The 19,854-nt window shown below is 40.8% G+C and overlaps 4 protein-coding genes across 5 annotated transcripts; 3 read left to right on the top strand and 1 right to left on the bottom strand.

Annotated features, from left to right (window-relative positions):
• The first annotated feature begins 4,509 nt into the window (after positions 1-4,509).
• LOC134651094 (uncharacterized) lies at positions 4,510-5,913 on the top strand. The gene has a single exon (XM_063506131.1). It carries the CDS (start codon positions 4,510-4,512, stop codon positions 5,911-5,913), a length of 1,404 nt encoding a protein of 467 aa, XP_063362201.1.
• A 96-nt stretch (positions 5,914-6,009) lies between these two features.
• Positions 6,010-10,086, top strand: LOC134651003 (uncharacterized). Its single transcript, XM_063506012.1, has one exon. The coding sequence runs from the start codon at positions 6,010-6,012 to the stop codon at positions 10,084-10,086; it is 4,077 nt and encodes a 1,358-aa protein (XP_063362082.1).
• A 3,705-nt stretch (positions 10,087-13,791) lies between these two features.
• LOC134654364 (thyrostimulin alpha-2 subunit) lies at positions 13,792-15,175 on the bottom strand. The gene is made up of 3 exons (XM_063509831.1): positions 15,035-15,175; positions 14,380-14,546; positions 13,792-13,884 (listed from the first exon to the last, which is right to left on the bottom strand). Exons 1-3 carry the CDS (start codon positions 15,120-15,122, stop codon positions 13,792-13,794), a joined length of 348 nt encoding a protein of 115 aa, XP_063365901.1. The 5' UTR covers positions 15,123-15,175.
• Positions 15,176-15,953: 778 nt separating this feature from the next.
• On the top strand, positions 15,954-18,711 carry LOC134654352 (tetratricopeptide repeat protein 8). Of its 2 annotated transcripts, XM_063509817.1 has the most exons (6): positions 15,955-16,280; positions 16,580-16,828; positions 17,048-17,272; positions 17,600-17,799; positions 17,917-18,091; positions 18,547-18,704. In XM_063509817.1, the coding sequence occupies exons 1-6, from the start codon at positions 16,008-16,010 to the stop codon at positions 18,673-18,675; spliced, it is 1,251 nt and encodes a 416-aa protein (XP_063365887.1). In that variant the 5' UTR covers positions 15,955-16,007; the 3' UTR covers positions 18,676-18,704. The 2 variants fall into 2 exon arrangements, with proteins under 2 accessions (XP_063365893.1, XP_063365887.1); XM_063509823.1 differs by lacking the exon at positions 16,580-16,828 and having other exon boundaries at positions 15,954-16,280; positions 18,547-18,711.
• The last annotated feature ends 1,143 nt before the right edge of the window (positions 18,712-19,854 follow it).

Below are 19,854 nucleotides of genomic sequence, written 5' to 3'. Positions count from 1 at the left end.
ATTGTAAATTAAAAGCCCTTACACACTACCGCACCGCACCAAGGTCGCGGTCCGGTAGTGTGTTAAGACTATAAAGGTCTCATAAAAGCCTGCTGTCCAGGCGGGAACAATTTTTCGCCAATCTGAATCAATGAATATAATCACTAGCGCTCATCACACTATCGGTAGGGGGGGAAGTGGCGCTGATCGTCACAAACACGTAATCTTATGGAATGTCCGACATTAGTACTATTAGCGGCAGCCGGAGAGGCGGAACCATGGTATAATAATATACTCCGCCTGGTACTCTCTTCCGAGATTCGCGAATGACCTAACTGTCACTTGCCTACTGTCGCGAGTGCCAGGCACTGCGATGACGTTTAACAGCAATATTCACCGCTGGCAACCCTACCAGGGAGTAGTGTATCTATGGTGAGTAAACAAGCTTCATGGTCTATGGAAGTCTCTATGGTCATAATCTTCATTGTCTATGGAAGTCTCTATGGTCATCACTGTCTCCGTACACGTGGCTAATGAGATATCATACTTTGTCGCCATTCCGAGAGGAACAGTGAAGTGTGTTAGAGGTTATGTTCATCCTACGAAGCAGGGAACCACATGGGCTGGTCCCCCTAAAGCTGAGTATTCTCCACTTGTTTGTATTTGTTTTGCTCTCTATCCTGATCATGTAATGTGAACTCATAATGTAGCTAATTTGTTTCACTACTAGTTTCCTGACTCTTGATACCTAAGATCCTCCATGAGAATTACTTCTATAATGTTTGTCCCCGTAACTGGATAGATGTGACCACAACTTAGATAGGGTCGACGAGGAGATGGAGGAGGAGAATGGTTCAATATCGGCAGCCTGTAAAGGGGGCGCTAATGCCTGGAACAAGTCTGACGAGACATATCTATATGACGGCGGCCCGTGCGGCGTTCACGCCTTGACTATATCGGCGACCATTTGGTGGTGTTAACGCCTCGAATGTATCTTATCCGTAACGGCAACCACTTGTGGTGTTTAATGCCTTGAAGTCTAATCAGCGTGTATGATCTACGGGACATTACGGACTAACTGACCAAGTAACTTAGCAGAGTCTCCACGACATTACTGACCGACTGAATCTCTATTAGACGCATGTACCCACCATATCTTCATCATGCCAACTTGTATTAGTAGCTTCGTGAAACCCCAAAAGATATCCGAGATACTCAGTGATAACGGTGATGTCATAGATCACTTAAAACCCTTAGGTGGTGCGCTGGAACCCCGCAGGCGTGGCCTATCATGCGAGGAGCACGAGTTGTCCGAGGGCATAGACGTGGGAACCTCAAGGCTTATACTAGGAGATAAAGGTAAGATTCAAACATCTTTATCTCATACCATCGCGACGCCTTGTCAAGTCTCATTCACTCTACCACTGTAGTTACATAACATTCCCATAATGACAAGGGCGTGTCGCGACATGGTGGAATGATGCTGAGATGTATGAATCTATGCCTAAAACTCGTGATATGGGCCAAAAATAGTCGATGTTGTTCTTCGAGCTTTCAGGAAATAGAAGAAATTTATTTCAGATACCAGGATCGCATCGATCAGAACGGGTGAATAACTGATAATGTGTTTGTTATTTAATGTCCATTTCAGATACGAGATTAGGTTAATACATAGTTCATAAGCTAAGTATTAATTTCTACTTAAGGTGTAAAAGAGAAACAACAAGAAACCGATTTAAACTTAATGACGAATTGCGAATATAATCAATCGATAAGCATTCGATTCGATCAATGAAGAGATCGAATGTTGTTTGACTCATTCGATTCATAATCATCGATACTGAAGAAATTTTAGAATGGCAACACAGAGCGACGACCGGAACAACCACGGAGTACAAAAAATATAATTAATTTCGGAAAAAGGGATATACTCAAGAAAATTGTCAAAAATAGCGTGGAAAATTTAATTATGTATTATTATTGAGTAAAATGGATGTGATAGTATTTAAGTTAGAATTACGTGGGTTTATGAGAAAGTAAACTGTAGAGCGCTTGGTTGGTCAATCGTTGGTATTATTTTCATCTTAAAATCATTTAACACAACCTAATATGTTAGAACACATTTATTTATTCGTCTTAATTAATTTAATGATTAATAAACTTGAATAGGTATAAAACCTAATAATCATTATATTTTCATATTTTATTCCATCTTTAAGTAAATTAAAAGAATAGACCGTTATGAGCTTTATTTTCATCAGTCTAAGGTTTATTTTACTACGACACAATTACGATTATTGGAAGCGGTTCAGTTTGTTGTGTTGGTATAATTGGTATTGTCAACTCAGCGAGCGCATAACATCACAGCGTGGGTAGCCATCTTCTTTTTTCGTTCAACTACGACTTCGAGAACTCGGTGACAAAGTTGATAATTATATTTTTGTTGCGGGGTAAGTTCTTTTAGTTATTTTAAAATAGGAAAATTTTTAGATTGTTCATTAGAGAATGCGAATCAAATAAAGATACCATGTAGACACCAGATATTTACGCGATTTCCCAATTAATGTTGACGCCATATATTATCCACGTTCCCTTTTCAAACTCTTTTGAGACTTCTAGTTAGAACTCGACCTGTTTGTGAGAAAACTTTCAAAATCTAGTTAAAGGGAGGGTCCCTCTCTCTGACTAACTTAGTTTTTAGCGTTGTTTGACAAAATATTCCGGTATCCATAGGCTAATAGCTGCCACCTAACCTACGTCCCACGGAGCCAGCGCGACGTCTGCCCGGTGTCATCTGAGGCGAGATTCATCTGTTTTACCGTAAGTACATGTTATCTACCTAAATTCATCTAGCGTTTGTTCATGAGAAGACCGAGAAGCTGCTGCATACCGGGACATGTGCCTGCTACACTATATGCCTTGCTTGGGGCTTATTTCGCCGCTAAATAAATATTATCTATACTTGATATGAGATTCACGAGCACTTTAGTGAAAGGAGTAATTCATTTTGAATATAATTGTGTGATATATTTGCTTAATTTACCTTCATTTGTTTAGAAACTAAAATTAATAATGCGTCCAACAAATTAATTACTTGATTAATTATATAAGTAAATTCTTATAAAATTAGTACTTCACTATATTTTTACTAAATATCATAATCAATTTAACTTTATAGTAAAATTCTAGCCATCATCGGAGCAACATTATTTTGATAGAGTAATAAATAATATTCCAGACTATCAGTAGTATATTCATATCATGATATAATATCTTATTTAGAAGTAAATTCAAAGATGTGCTCAAACAAATTAAATATGAACGGAAAGGAATTTCAACTTTAGTCCAGTAATTTCATCAAACGTTGAGATTTCTCTATATTGCCTGCCGCCTGGAGTTTTACAAATTTTAGAGAACTGCTTCTGCTATGTGTGATTAAATAAATATTTGTGTGTTGATTTTTTACAAAACCCATGCCCCATACCCTGTTTACCCATGCTTATAATTTGGTGAATGCTTTGTGTGTTAATTTACAGCGGTTATATGTGACAGTGTTTTTCAATATATACATGATGTAGGTTGTAGTAATTGAAGAACAATACAAACAAATAAAGTGAAACTTAAAATTAAAATAAAATATCAAACTTAAAACTAAATGATTACACTATGATTATCATTATGTGACATAAATACTTTGTTAGATATTTCTTGACTTTTGATTTTGTTAAAACACAGTGAACACACTTTGAAATTATAGATTTTCTTTGAGAGTTATTATACATCAATAGTTTATACACAAATTAAGCAATGAATAAATATTGCAAATTAGAGTCAGTGTTAATTCAGCATTACAAATTCATAAGAAAGTTAGCTAACTTTGTGGACAATATTATTGCCCGTAAGGCCAATCCTGAGATATACATCAATGACAAAATTAATTTTATTGGATGGAAGGTTTCTTTAGTGACATTTACAACATAAAGACACTTTCAATCTATGATTACTTAACTTCATTTATTTTGACACAAAATATACACAAATCATGATTAATAAGTTAGCCTTTTAATTTCCAAATAGACTTGGTGATGACTTAATGAATAATTATTAGAAAATTTGCTAGTATTTAAAACTTCCTTAGAATATTAGTTTCTTAATTTTCGAATAGGTACACATTCCACATTTGGGAACATTTAGTCCATTTTGCATTGATAACTAGGTTTGTTTACACAAAATAAACGAAACGATTATTGACCTACCAAGAGCTATCAGCATACGACCTCGACCAACTAACGTTGAACCCTTAGATCTAAGTAATTATATGAAGTGAAAGTTTGAGTTATGCTGGACACATACAAGGCTTATGGAATAACTTTAAATAATATATGCCTACGATGCTATACTACAAATAACCAAAGAATTCATGCTTTTTCTCGAATTATTTTCCCTGGGACATTGTACATTAAGCGGTGTGCAATGTGGTTCTACTATTTTGGTGTGTGTATATTACAGGTATCTACGTTACTAATCAACATGGAGGAAGGTTTGAAGACTGCACTTCGGTTTACTGCCAACCATTTAGAAAGTTTGTCTGTCAAGGCGAGGGAGATATTGAGTATCATACCTGGTTCCCCTACGGACGAGTTTCTTCTGGAAATAGAAATTGTCATCTCCAAGCTAGAGAGTAGCTTGAGTAGGATAAAGGCCGAAATGAACAACTATTTTAAGATGGCTAACCAGCCTGATGCCGACGAGATCTCCAGGGTTTCTACGATCCAGCTGGCAGCTGAAGAAGATTTATGTGAGCTCCAAGTGCGGATTAGAAGAGCTCGAGCCACATCAAAAGAAGCTACCATGCCGGTCTCGGGGAAGTTACCCAAATTGAATCTACCAGAGTACCACGGCGATATTCTAACCTGGCACCAGTTTTGGGATCAGTTCGTCTCCTTAGTTGATAGTAGAAGACTAAGTGATGTAGATAAATTCATGTATCTCAATTCTGCTGTTAAGGGAGAAGCCAAGAAGCTGATCGAAGGGCTAGGAACCACCAACAGGAACTACGCCATTGCTGTCAACACTTTGAAAGAAAGATATGGACGCGTGGAACTTGTTAAGGATGCACATTACTCTGCTTTAAGCAAGATCAAGCCTGCCGACAGTTCCACTAGCAGTTGCCGGAAGGTTTTGAACGAGATAGAGACTCATCTTAGAGTGTTAAGTTCCTTAGGCGAAGACGACACACACAGCTACCTTCGGTTTGTAATACTGGAAAAATTCCCCGAAGAAATAGTCTATGAGTTGAAGAAAAGAGTTCAGGATGACTCGGTACCCGAAATAAGGAAGGAGCTAGAGAAGCTGATATCCGCCAAGGAAGATGCTAGTCGATTTATGTCTCAGACAAGTGAAAGTACTTCAGGCAACTACACTACTGAGACACTGCACATCAGTGAAAGATTTAATAACCCTAGATTTGGAAGAGGAAGAAATAATTATAGATTTAAGAATAATGGTAATGGACAGCGAAACAATTATACTTCACTTTCAAGAGACCAGGGGCGGAAGAGGAAGTTTGAAAATAATCAAGAAAGAAAATTTTCAACGGAACCATCTGGAAAGAGGTTTAAGAAGTCATGCATCTTCTGTGAAGCAGAACATAACTCCCAAGATTGCAACAGATACACGACAATAAAAGGGAGAATGGATAGACTTAGGACTCGTTGTTTTAGATGTATAAGAAGGGGGCACCAGAGGCGAATGTGCAGAGAAAGGAAACCTTGCACGCACTGTGGAGACAGATACCATCACTTGCTTCTGTGCCCAAGGTTACTTCCAGAAAATAAGCAGATAAAGACAACGGAAGTACAGAAGAACAAAGCGGAAACATCTAAAAATGAACAGGAAAACAACGGAGCCTCCGGGCCTACCATTCCTTTGTGACTAGGCTTAGTGAACGATGTGCGACCCACCGTTATGCAAACAGCCATTATAGAGATAACTGCTGAAGGAAATAACAACAGGCATAAGGGTAGGGTAATGCTTGATGGAGGAAGCATGAGATCTTACATTACAAAGGACTTCGCAAAGAAACTCAACTTGGTAACCATAGAAGATAGTCATCTTACCATATTTGTTTTTGGTACCAATACACCTCAAGAAGTGGAAAGTCCCAAAGTCAAGATACAGATGGTGACACAAACCGGTGAAATTGTTTCAATTAATGTCAACGTCATCCCTGTGATTGCAAGAGGCGTTCCATACTTAGGACCTGACCTTAAATTATGGAATCCGGAATATAAGTTAGCTGATGATGGATCCTTCGGTGACCGGATAGACCTTTTAGTGGGTAACGACTACTATCTATCTCTGTTATTACCCGAGATAATAGAATTAAAGGAAGATCTTTTCATGATTAACACCAAGTTTGGATGGACTTTCGGTGGAAAACCAGAGATAGAAACAGATAATAACTTGGAAATCATCACCTATTGTCAGACTAACTTGGATATAGGAAGAAACAAACCTGACTTACCATTAGAAGGTGTAAACCTAAAGGAACTATGGGATCTTGAAACAATTGGCATCGTGGACTCTCCGAAAGAGAGCAGAGAGGAAGAAGCCTTACGTCATTTCAACGAGACGACCCGGTTTGAACATGGCAGATACCAAGTCTCGTGGCCATGGGTAGAATACCCTCCAGACTTGGATCCTAACTTCGGTTTGGCACTAGGACGACTTGTCAGTTTAATTAATCGTCTAGATGCTGACACATTGACTTCGTACGACGAATTAATTAAGGAACAAGAGAAATTAGGTATAATAGAAGTCGTACCGGAGGAAGAGGTTATTAGCCCTAGTCATCCCGTTCACTACCTACCACATCACTGTGTCAAACAGAAGAATAAGCCTCCGCGCATAGTATACGACGCGTCATCTAAAATCAAGGACAATAAGAGCTTAAACCAGTGTCTTTACTGTGGTCCCTTAATGCTGGAAGAGTTAACAGGAATATTGTTGAAGTTTAGATCACATAACATAGGTATTTGTGCAGATGTCGAGAAAGCATTTCTACAAATAGGTTTACAAGTTAAAGACCGTGACGTAACTAGATTCCTTTGGATCAAGGATCTAGATAAACCAATAGAAAATAACAATTTAATACATATGAGATTCTGTAGAGTCCCATTCGGTGTGATCAGCAGTCCGTTCTTACTGAACGCCACAATTAAATACCATTTATCTAGATCTAGTTTAGAAAGTATACAACGTGTTGCTCATGACATCTATGTAGATAATATGGTGACTGGAACAGATACTGTAGAAGAGGCTATAGACTTATATAGCGCAACAAAACAAGAGTTTCAACGAATGTCAATGAACTTGAGGGAGTGGAGCTCCAACTCACGTGACTTCATAGAACAGGTTCCAGACAGCTGTCAAGATAGAATAGTTAAAGTACTCGGACTGGACTGGAACTTAGAATCAGATACACTTCACTTGCGACTAAAGGAACGTGAGTATCCTAGCACAAAGAGAGGAGTTCTACAATGCATCGCGTCAGTGTACGACCCTTGTGGGTACGCAGCACCCTCTACACTATCAGCGAAGCTTCTTCTACAGGATTTGTGGAAACTTAAATCAAAATGGGATAACCCTTTAACTGGAGATGAAGCGAAGAGATGGATTGACATACAGAAAGAACTTAAGAACTTAAAGGACACCTGTGTTCCCCGGTGCTGTGTAGAGAACCTTCGGCAGAAGAGCTACTCCATCCATTGCTTCACAGATGCTTCTACTAAAGCATATGCAGCGGTTGTCTACATAGTGCAGGGCAACCAGAGAAACTTCTTAATAGGAAAGTCAAGACTGATACCTATTAAGGATCAAGATGATTTGAAGATCCCGAAATTAGAGCTTATCGCATCTCTTATAGGTCATCGTTTAATCCAGTACGTTAAGAAGTCACTACAAGGCGAAATAACTGAACAAATCCTCTGGACGGACAGTCAGATTGTAATCGGTTGGTACTACTCAGATAAACTTCTAACACCGTTCGTATCAAGAAGAATACAAGAAATGAAGAAAAATAAAGAACTGAAAGTACGATATGTTCCAACGGATTTAAACCCAGCGGACGTGGCTACCAGGCCCACACAGCCAAAGGAGGAACTGGAGAAATGGTTGACAGGACCCGAGTTCTTATCGAAAGACCCAGTAGAATGGCCTGTCAGTCCGTCAAGTAACACTTCTCTTTTGGTTGGGGAGGGTCTGTCGAGCATTCCAATGGAAATAGAACTTGACGACAGAGAGATACAGGTTGAAGCTGGTAGTTTAAGTATTGGATCTGAAGAAACAACACATAGAGAGGACAGCTCAGGAACTGGACCTAAAGTAGGGACGCACGAAGACATCGGAATCGTATATACTAAGGTTTCCGAGATCAAAGAAGTCCAAGCTAAGTACTTTCCCGAAGAACTAGCAGGAAAAGAGACTAGCTTAAAAAGAAATCTAGGTCTTTTTATAGATGAAGATGGAATACTGAGAAGCAAGGGGCGATTCCAATACGCTAATTGGACGTATGACAAACGATATCCAATCTTACTACCTCCTAAGAGTACATATACAGATAATATCATTATGAGAACTCATAATGATAATTATCACGTCGGAGCCGCCCACACTCTTAGTATAATTCGTCAGAACTTCTGGATACCACAAGGGAAGAAGCGAGTTCTTAATGTCATAAATAAATGTAGTCAATGTATCAAACAACGGGGTGGACCGTTTAAACTACCGCCTACACCGGCTTTACCTCCTGAAAGGGTCAACTACACGGAACCTTTTACTTTTACAGGGATAGATTATCTAGGCCCGATACTAGTTAAAACCCAATCAGGAACGAAGAAGAGATGGATTTGCCTATTTACCTGTCTTGCCGTACGCGCCATACATCTGGAAGTAGTGAGAGATTTGACAGCAGAAGAAGGACTTCTCGCATTAAGAAGATTCATAGCTACTAGGAACGTACCCACAGTAGTAACATCTGACAATGCCACTAATTTTAAATTAATATCCGAAGTTATGACACGACCTTATTGTATAGAAAAGAAGATTAAGTGGCGTTTCATCCCTCAATTAGCACCATGGTTCGGGGGCTTCTATGAGAGACTTGTGGGTATGGTCAAAGTCTGCATGAGAACGACTCTTCAGAAACATCTTCTTACGGATAATCAACTAAGTACCGTAGTCAAGGAAATTGAAGCTGTTGTCAACACGCGACCGCTAACATATGTCGACGAAGATGTAGAACATATACTTAGGCCGTCTGATTTCATAGCCATGGGAAGAACCATAATAACAGACACCGGGAGTGATGAATCCTTACCTCTAGAAACACAGACAAAGAGTGATCTAGTACAAAGCTGGAAGAGAGGTATCAGCATATTGGAAGAGTTTAAAAGAATGTTCATAGATCGGTACCTTTTGAGCCTGAGAGAAAGGTATTCACACTCTCCTAAACAACCTAGGTGCACATCCAAGCTTGAACCATCGGAGGGCCAAGTAGTACAAATAAAGGCAGATAACAAGAATAGACAAGACTGGAAAGTAGGGAAAATTATATCTCTTGAAAAGGGAAGCGACAATTTGTGTCGTGTTGCCTGCGTTAAAGTAGGGAATAAAGTGTATACTCGTTCTTTAGCACAATTGTATCCATTAGAAGTAGAAGATGTGACAAGCGAAGAAGCTGCTGCATCAACGGTGAATAAAGAAGACTCAAGAGTTCTTGAAGATTCACAAATTTTAGATATCGACCTCGAAGTCGATAATTTGGGCGACATGCCTTTTAATGATGAAGGGGATAAGGAAAGTTTATATGATACGGAAGGTATTAGTGAAGAGTGTACTCTACAGAGAGTCACTTCGCCTAATAATATTGAGACAGACAATGGATCAAATGCTGATGATGACACTGGCGCATCTCCACGACCGCGGCAGCAAAGGGATGCCGCCGCCAAGGCCCGAGAGAAGATCCGGCAGTGGACGCGATCCCTATCTTCTCTTCTGCTCGCCGTTGGGAGTGTCGCGAGTGCCAGGCACTGCGATGACGTTTAACAGCAATATTCACCGCTGGCAACCCTACCAGGGAGTAGTGTATCTATGGTGAGTAAACAAGCTTCATGGTCTATGGAAGTCTCTATGGTCATAATCTTCATTGTCTATGGAAGTCTCTATGGTCATCACTGTCTCCGTACACGTGGCTAATGAGATATCATACTTTGTCGCCATTCCGAGAGGAACAGTGAAGTGTGTTAGAGGTTATGTTCATCCTACGAAGCAGGGAACCACATGGGCTGGTCCCCCTAAAGCTGAGTATTCTCCACTTGTTTGTATTTGTTTTGCTCTCTATCCTGATCATGTAATGTGAACTCATAATGTAGCTAATTTGTTTCACTACTAGTTTCCTGACTCTTGATACCTAAGATCCTCCATGAGAATTACTTCTATAATGTTTGTCCCCGTAACTGGATAGATGTGACCACAACTTAGATAGGGTCGACGAGGAGATGGAGGAGGAGAATGGTTCAATATCGGCAGCCTGTAAAGGGGGCGCTAATGCCTGGAACAAGTCTGACGAGACATATCTATATGACGGCGGCCCGTGCGGCGTTCACGCCTTGACTATATCGGCGACCATTTGGTGGTGTTAACGCCTCGAATGTATCTTATCCGTAACGGCAACCACTTGTGGTGTTTAATGCCTTGAAGTCTAATCAGCGTGTATGATCTACGGGACATTACGGACTAACTGACCAAGTAACTTAGCAGAGTCTCCACGACATTACTGACCGACTGAATCTCTATTAGACGCATGTACCCACCATATCTTCATCATGCCAACTTGTATTAGTAGCTTCGTGAAACCCCAAAAGATATCCGAGATACTCAGTGATAACGGTGATGTCATAGATCACTTAAAACCCTTAGGTGGTGCGCTGGAACCCCGCAGGCGTGGCCTATCATGCGAGGAGCACGAGTTGTCCGAGGGCATAGACGTGGGAACCTCAAGGCTTATACTAGGAGATAAAGGTAAGATTCAAACATCTTTATCTCATACCATCGCGACGCCTTGTCAAGTCTCATTCACTCTACCACTGTAGTTACATAACATTCCCATAATGACAAGGGCGTGTCGCGACACCTACGTCATCATGCTGTTTACAGGTTCTCAAACTTTAAAATGTGGGAGAATTTTAACCAACGGTGAAAATTATTTTAACGGCATTAATTTTAAGTTATTCATGTAGAAACATCTTGGAGGATATAATCAAACGGAGACGCCATGTCTGTAATTTTCTGTACAAAACAGTCTGCCGATTTTTGCGGGGGAGGGGAACGTCAAATGTATGCGTAACGTAAAAATAGCCATGTCAGATAAACGTCAGTCCATACATTGTGTATGACCGTTGGCCGCCTATTTTCGACAGAGGGGAAAGCCTGTTATGGCTACTCCGTTTAGTTGTATCCTCCAAGAGAAACATAGTAAAATAAAACAAATCTATACTGCACTTTTCACTCCTACTCTTACAGTTCCGAATAGAGCAGCCAACCATTTTCGTAACAAAACATTAATTACCAAGCTTACGACGTGAAAAGTTTGGAAAACACTGCGACTGCTGACACTGAGCGAGAAGGAAATAACAATTAACACGCGTTCGACAAGGATGACGGTCAAGGACAAAATGGCGGATTGTCAAATGTGACAGCGCTATCCTGTGTTGCCAGTAGTAGTAAACAGAATTACCCGAACGTCTGAAATTTATTTCGTGAATCGGAAGATATTGCTAACGAATAATTAAAAATGACGTGTTATTGTAAAATTGAAGATAAAATACATATAAATGAAAATTATAAAATTGTAAAGAAATATTTTAACTTATTAACCATAGATATAATGTACCCATGCCATGTAACATGTTATGTTGAAATAAAGTGGCAATGTTATTGTGACGTAGGCAAGTGACACTCTGGGAATAGAAGACCATGTTTTATTAGACCATGGGCGGAACCAATATGTGTTATACCATGCGTTTTTTGCATACAAATCGAGATTCTACAATACTAAGTTAAAACCATGGTATAATCATTGACATAGATATCTAGGGGCTGGCTTTACAGGCAATAATACCGTACACGGCGGGAAGAAGTTGATAACTCGCGGGAAAAAGTGGAAGAAATTTGAACTTTATGCAATTTAATTTTAAGTTCAAATTTCTTCAATAAAATATCTCGAGTTATCAACTTCATCCCGCCGTGTACCGAATAATGAGGCATGACAGGGGCCAGTACAGCGGTGTGAAATCGCTACAACGCGATTGGTTGATGAGTTCGCATCACGCGCGCGATTGGTTGACGAGCTCGCATTACGCGCGCTATTGGTCGCAACTAGGCGCGTTAGACTGCACGATTGGCTGGAATTCCTGGGTAGCACCGCTGAACTAGTACGATGTTTAGTGCCCCATTAGCCCGTCCTTAGATATTATACGTCAATGGGTATAATAAAAAAAAAATCATTTATTTCGGACGATTGACATCCATATAGTGTTAGTTACAAACTTACAACTAGACTTAAATTACTATGTTATTACCTAAACTAAGATGTTGGGAGGTCCAGTGCCTAACTAGTGCACTATCCCATCTCCCTGCCACAACAGCCAGGAGACTGTAGCGGCTGTCGCGCAACCTGCGGAGCGTCGCGGCGCAGCGCTTGCGCAGCGTCGCGTGGAAACCGCGCGTCCACATGCGCGTCTGCGAACATGCCCGACGCGCTGCAGTATCGCGGGAGCCGCAACAGTAGTCAGTACCCTAAAAGCGTCGCCAATAATAATATACTCCGCCTGGTACTCTCTTCGTCTTTCCGTGGTCACGTGACTGACACAAGCCTACGTCATTATGCGACAGCGCTATATGATAATATGCGATAGCGCTATATAAAGTGGCAATGTTATTGTGACGTAGGCTTGTGTCACTCTGGGAAGAGAAGACCATGTTTTATTAGACTATGGTTAAAACACTTAAAACTCGCAGCATCCGACATATATATTACTTATACTACTCTTTGCATCGGACGGCGCTCCGAAGTGTGGCGCAGCGTGATGTGTGATTTAAAGCGCCTAACCTAAGGTAATGTTTTGTATACTAAGTATTTGAATAAAACGGGTTTTCTCTCACTCGATATGTTTATTTTTAACCGATCACATTTATTTTACAGTTTATAAAGTACCCTCCTTTTGTCTTAATTTCTACATCGCAAGTTATAATAAGTTACATAATATTTGACTTAAGACAAACAATTCATTGTTTAATTTAATTTCACTAAGATATTCTATTTCCCCTTAGAACAGTAGATTGGAAATTAATTAGGTACTTATTGTTGTATAATCACAGACATATATCTAAGGAGACCACCCAAATGCACCTTCCAATTCCGTTTTATTTCCGAAAGTCATTAAGATTGAGTTATTTCGAGTTTCGGAAAACAGATTTAAAAAATTTTTTTAATGCATTTAAGAAATGTACCTATATAACTACCTACTTCATAAAGCGTAGCTAGATAAGAATTTTAATTGACATACCTAAGAATCGAAAGAAATATATCGATATTAATTTCATTGAGTCGCTGTCCCAGCAAATATCAAATCAATCCGATAATTTCTAATCTAAATACGCCTCGCGCTTCCTTATCGATACAAAGTAAGTAAGTCTACTTGAATACATGTCTGTGGGTGGGATGTCGGTGTTTCTTCTGACTGTCAGATTCTATTCCTTCTGACAGTGGTAGCACGCGCAGGACACTGCCGACTTGAACGTCAAATTCCGTTCCCCATCAATACATTGCACCTTGACATGTGTCTGAAAAAAAAAAGCACGAGTAAGGAAAATATAGGTAAACCTAATTTTATTTATTTAATTTAAAATAAATGAAATTATTTCTAATCGCCCTTAATAAATATTTTACATTTATTATTGTGTTTACCTATAGGTCAACCAAACAACCTGTTTGTGCTAGTGGCGCCCCCTACGCCGAGTTTTGCAGAATATTCCCTATCGCATAGCGAAGTGACCGGATGCCGCTTGAATCCGAGCATGATGCTGGGCAGCGACCAGGACTCGCAGTAGCCGCGGCAGGCGTTGGTCGTGATCTTGATGTCTTCACCAAAGAGCAACTTGTAAATACACTCACGTCTTCCGACTCCATGATGTTGCAGCACTGCCCCAGCGAAGTGACCGGGTGCCGCTTAAAGCCGAGCATGATGCTGGGCAGCGACCAGGACTCGCAGTAGCCGCGGCAGGCGTCGGTCGTGATCTTGATGTCTTCACCAAAGAGCAACTTGTAAATACACTCACGTCTTCCGACTCCATGATGTTGCAGCACTGCCCCAGCGAAGTGACCGGGTGCCGCTTAAATCCGAGCATGATGCTGGGCAGCGACCAGGACTCGCAGTAGCCGCGGCAGGCGTTGGTCGTGATCTTGAAGCCCACGCAGTCCGGTATGTTGATTTCCCGAGTATGGCCTGGAGGGAAATTAAATTATAAACGCGTGTGAAAGTATAAATGGCGTGTGTAACAAGTCCTAGAGTGTTCTCATTGCGCTTTTCTACGACTAATAGAGTTCGAATATGCTAAGTCTGTACCGTGCCTATACATCATGCTGCAGACTATTGCGTATACAGAGCTCGGCTAATCGGGCTAATAGATATAACTCAATGGCGGACAGCAAAAGAACGCTGTAAAATCGGTAGGGGTATCTAGATCTATAAGGTTCGGCAGGAACGTCGTTCAGAAAGTTGAAAATGAATCACAGGTCCCAGGAGAGAAAACAAGAGCGAATGAAAAGAAAATGATGGTCTCAAGGCTGTACATATTCAGATTAGGATTAGGTTATTGATGTTATAGGTATACTTTTTCTTTGGACACAAAAACCTCGTGAAATAAGTACCTACCTATGTAAATTAAAACTAAATCATTTTACGAATATGTGAGATAAAACAAATAATCAAACCCGTTTTATGGCAGCCAGGCTTTCTCCAGCCTTCCCCGGCGTAGATCTGCGTGAACGTTAGCAACAGAATTATACTCCTCAGAAGCATGGCGAAGCAGATGAGGGTGCTGCTCAGATACCAATGGAGGTGTTTTGAAATACCCCTCTCTTATACTAACATTGGTGGCGACTATGCAGGGATCGTCAACATTTCCGAATCCGAAAACCCTATATATATAGATTGTTTACTTTATGAGGGCCTAAAATTAATGCACTGTTTCTCGGGTCTAAATATTGTGAACTTTAGCGATATAAATATATAAAAACACGAAACCCGAGTAATTTTGGAATAAATGTGTACGTAAGATATGTTTAGTTTTAAACAAAACCCTAAAACCGACGTCAATTTGGGAAAACTATTGGCTGAATGCAGAATTCTAATAGATGTCCGTACGATTTTTTTTTAAATACCTAAAAGGTTGACGACCACTGTCACAGTATAAGTTTTGTGCTAAAAACAAAGGAATAAAATTATTTCAACCCATAAAACAGCTGACGTCCAGCCAGGGGATATTTGCAACGTTATGGCGCGAGGGTAATGGGGTGGACTAATATTTAAACAGAGCAGACCTATACCTACCTGTTTTTACAGTTACAGGACTTAAAAGTTTTAAGTACGTACGTACGTGTTTTAAGTTAAAACACGTACGAGTGTGGTTTTATGAAACGAGCGGAGTGAGTTGGCAATATCGCCATGTTACACACACGTGTGTTAGGCCAAAATAAACATGAGGCAAATAATTTAATCGTTCGTTAAAATTTTTAGACTACTATTAATTACCTATTTTGAACGTATCGGAACATTACAGGTAGGGGTGTGAAATGCGCAACTAATTCAAATTAGGTACGTGTAGTGTAAGGGGTTGCTTAGCAACCAATCGAAACAGAAGCAAACATAAAACTGCAACTTATATCCTTCTAGTTAACTTAAACAATGGATATAGACTACAGAATCATAAACTTATACAAAACAAAACAATACACAGAATGCCTAACGCTATGCGCGACAGCGTTGCAAGGGAAAGACGATCGTATGCTAGAGTTCATACAGATGCGAGCGATGACGATACAAGCCAAGGTAGCTGGGAACGGGTATGAGGAGGTGGAGTATGTGCCTCAGCAGGATGAGCTGACGAGCACGGCTGTGGCGAAGACCCCGCGGCCGGGCACGTCGTTTCAGCGGAGTGCTAGGACTGCTCAGAACATTGTAAGTCCTATTGATTATTAGTTAGGTATAACGAGTAGGTACCTATAGTTAAAATTGTATTGGATATTAGATCTTTAAAAAGAATAGGGGTCTTGAAGAACTGCTTTTCAGAGAGTGCATATATTTGATAGGTATCATGTGTTGCTTAACATTTGAAGTATTTGAACCCTAGACTAAACAAGGGCTAGCATGCTCTCTTTACAATCCTTTCCATACTTGTATAATTTTTGGTTCTTTAATAAACTTTCATATATTTCACTAAACTTGCATACATTTCATTATGTCGATTGTTGTTGTAGAGAACTGCTACAGCAACTCTAAAGACCCGAGCCGGCACCAGCACGGCCCGCGCTCGTACCGCCCGCAGCGCCCTCAACACAGCCTCGCGAGCCTCCAGGGCCGCCACGGCCCTCGCCGGAGCACCCTTCAGCTTCACCCCGGCCGTCCCACTGTCGCTGAGATTCGTGGATAAGGAAAACAAGATGTTTACACCCTCCGCCAAGACACTCTTTGAGTATGTTTACTATTGTGAAGGAGATGTTCGAAAGGTAATCCAGTCATGACGATTAGGTACGACTTCGTCTGCATGAAATGATGATGATGTATGGAGACAGATAAGATATCAATTTTCATCTAAATCGGTTCAGCGGTTGAAGCGTGAAGAGGTAACAGCAGATAAGTAGAGTTACTTTCTCATTTATAATATTGGTAGGGAATTAGGGATACGAACAGAAATACACAGATTTTTACACATTCTTTTATTCCAGGCAATAGAAATAGCATTCCAAGCTCAAAAGGCCGACGACACCACGGACTGGTGGTGGCATTTCTCAATCGCCCGCTGCTACTCCACTTTAGGCATGTTCCGAAACGCGGAAGATTGTTTGAGGCAGGCGCTGAAGCTGAACAAGCACGTGTCGATATATCTGCGGTTGATCGCGATGTATGTGGGGCTGAACCAGCCGTTGTCGGCGTTGGAAGTCTGCAAGCAGGTACCTACGTATAGTTACCTATGAACAGAAACGTGTATATCAAAGTTCCTGTATACCGAAGTAGAAGCGGGATAATAAATAATAACAGCTATAGGTACCTAATTGTGTGAGAAAAACACTCACATTCTCCGATTTAGCAAATTCGCCGCTGGTGCGCCGTTCATGAACCTAAGTACACATATCTTAACATCGTACTACGACGCACACGAGCATTAGCGATACTTTTGCTGGTTCGCGAAAGGTCACGTCTTGACACGGTGGTAATTTCCATACAAATAATCGCCTTTTCATTGCTCTCGAGCGTACTAAAGAAGATAAAACTCACAGGGTTTGTCCGTGTTCCACTCGTACCCGCCGCTGGTGCTGGAGCAGGCCAGGATCCACGAGCAGATGGGCAACTCCACGCTGGCGGTGCAGGAGTACCGGGTGGTGGCGCTCGAGGATCCGACTAACATGGAGGCGGTGGCCAGCATCGCCATGTACAACTTCTACAACGACCAGCCAGAGATTGCTCTACGATACTACAGGTTCTTCTAGTCTTGAATCATAATTTTTGCATAAAGTTCACGCACGCTTTTGCACCCATTTTTAATATGGTTTCCTTGTAGGTACAGTCGCCATTGAAATATCGGAATATTTTTCAGGAGGTTATTAGCGACGAACCCACCAGGCGCTGAAATCTACAACAACCTGGCCCTTTGCTGCTTATACTGCAACCAATGGGACCTCACGTTGCCCTGCTTCAGGCAAGCCCTGTATTTCTCCACCAATCCGGAGACGCGCTCCAATATATGGTTCAACTTGGCGCATGTAGCTTTGGTAAGCCTTATTAGACATGGCCAGCGAATCGTATCACAAACTATTTTTCAAAATTCGATCCACTTCGAAGGTCGTAGTAAATTCGAGATCCACAAACGAACCAAGGTCGTTGGCATTGGTTAGTTAGATTAGAGAGTATCAGAGTTTAGTGGTAGTAACTGTAGTGAGACTAGTGAGCAAAAGAGAGGCCTATAAAGGGCCTGTTCAGCAGAAGACGATAACAGGCTGAAATGATGATGATGAGCAAAACAGGTTATGTGTTCAAAGTGTAAGTTGGTACCTTATGAAAGTTATGAACACGCAAACTTTAGAAACGCTTCTAGGTAGGTACTGACGAATTCCTTTAGAATTCTTGCAAGCGAGGCCTTGGAGATATATATACCTATGTTTGCAAGTTTTGTGAAGTCTCCACTTACAACTACATTACACCCTAATAACATAGAGGTATTTGACAGTCCACAGGAGACATGGTGTTGGCGCGGCGGTGCCTCCAGGTGAGCCTGGCCACCAACTCGGATAACGGGCCCGCGCGTCACGCGCTGAAGACCTTGGATGCACGGCTGCGTGCACGCAAAGACAAGTAATTAACAAGCGTACACTATCGAGATGGGAAGCGGAAGGGTGTGCGAATGCGAAATACCATATTTTAAGTAGGTACAAGGTCATCGCCATTATTATCCTCGAGTTGTGCGAGAAGCAATTGAAATCAAGAAACACCCCAGGAATTTTAATAGGGAGGATGGATTCAACTTATCGCCAACTTGGGAACCAGTGATACAGAAGTTAAAGCCAAAGGATCTACCTATCTTCGGACGTGTGCGTGGATATTGTGAGTGTTGCGTGTCGGACTATTGACAATAATTAACATTATGTGTAGTGGGTGGTTTGAAAATGTGATGTCTACCCCAAACATTTTCATACATTTTTCGTCGGGTAGTTGCACAAATCTCTGTTTTGACATTTTGCTGGGACATCAGTTAGCCGCGACCATGACCAGTGAAACCTGTGTCGAAACGTCGGTATATAAAGGTAATTGAATAAATTCGAATTGCGTTTTTAACAAGCTTTTATTAGGTCGACCTGTATGTAACTATGTAATGGAATCTTGTAAGTTAAATTTCATCCACTTCCCGGTTTTCGATTGAGCTGAAATTTTGCATACACATGTAAGTCGGGTGTATTTTTCTAATTGTGTTAGGGGTTTTTAGAATTGTCTCGATGAGTATTAGTTGTCTGTCGTAAGAAAAGTACAGTCAGCGATAAAAGCTTGTACCAAAAATAAAATTTTTGGCCAAAAAATTATTTCTATCGAAAAAATTTCGCGCTCGCTACGCTCGCTTTTTCAATATAATTTTAAACGTTAGGCACTAGCGACCCGCCCCGGATTCGCACGAGTTAACAAATATATATATAACCTTCCTCTTGTCTCCCTCCATCAAAATCCGTTGCATAGTTTTAAAGATTTAACATACATAACATACATAGGGACAGACAGACAGCGGGAAGCTATTTTATTTTATACTATGTAGTGCAGCCAACTTTGAGAGGGGTGACATTCGGAAGGCGACTGCAGCAGCATTCCTGTTGCAAAGTTACTGCTGCAGCACTGTCAATTTCCGTGTTAAAATGATGTGACGGATTGAAAATGACTGTCACTCAATTTACCAAGAAAATTCAATGTAATGTTGATGACACTAGGGAGAGGGGGCACCATGGTCTAGAAATGCTTAGGGCACCAATATACCTTAATCCGGCACTGACTG

Source organism: Cydia amplana, chromosome 1, assembly GCF_948474715.1.
Source record: "Cydia amplana chromosome 1, ilCydAmpl1.1, whole genome shotgun sequence".
Classification (NCBI taxonomy): domain Eukaryota; kingdom Metazoa; phylum Arthropoda; class Insecta; order Lepidoptera; family Tortricidae; genus Cydia; species Cydia amplana.
Note: the sequence above shows the minus strand (reverse complement) of the source record. Positions and strands in the feature narration are given on the sequence as shown.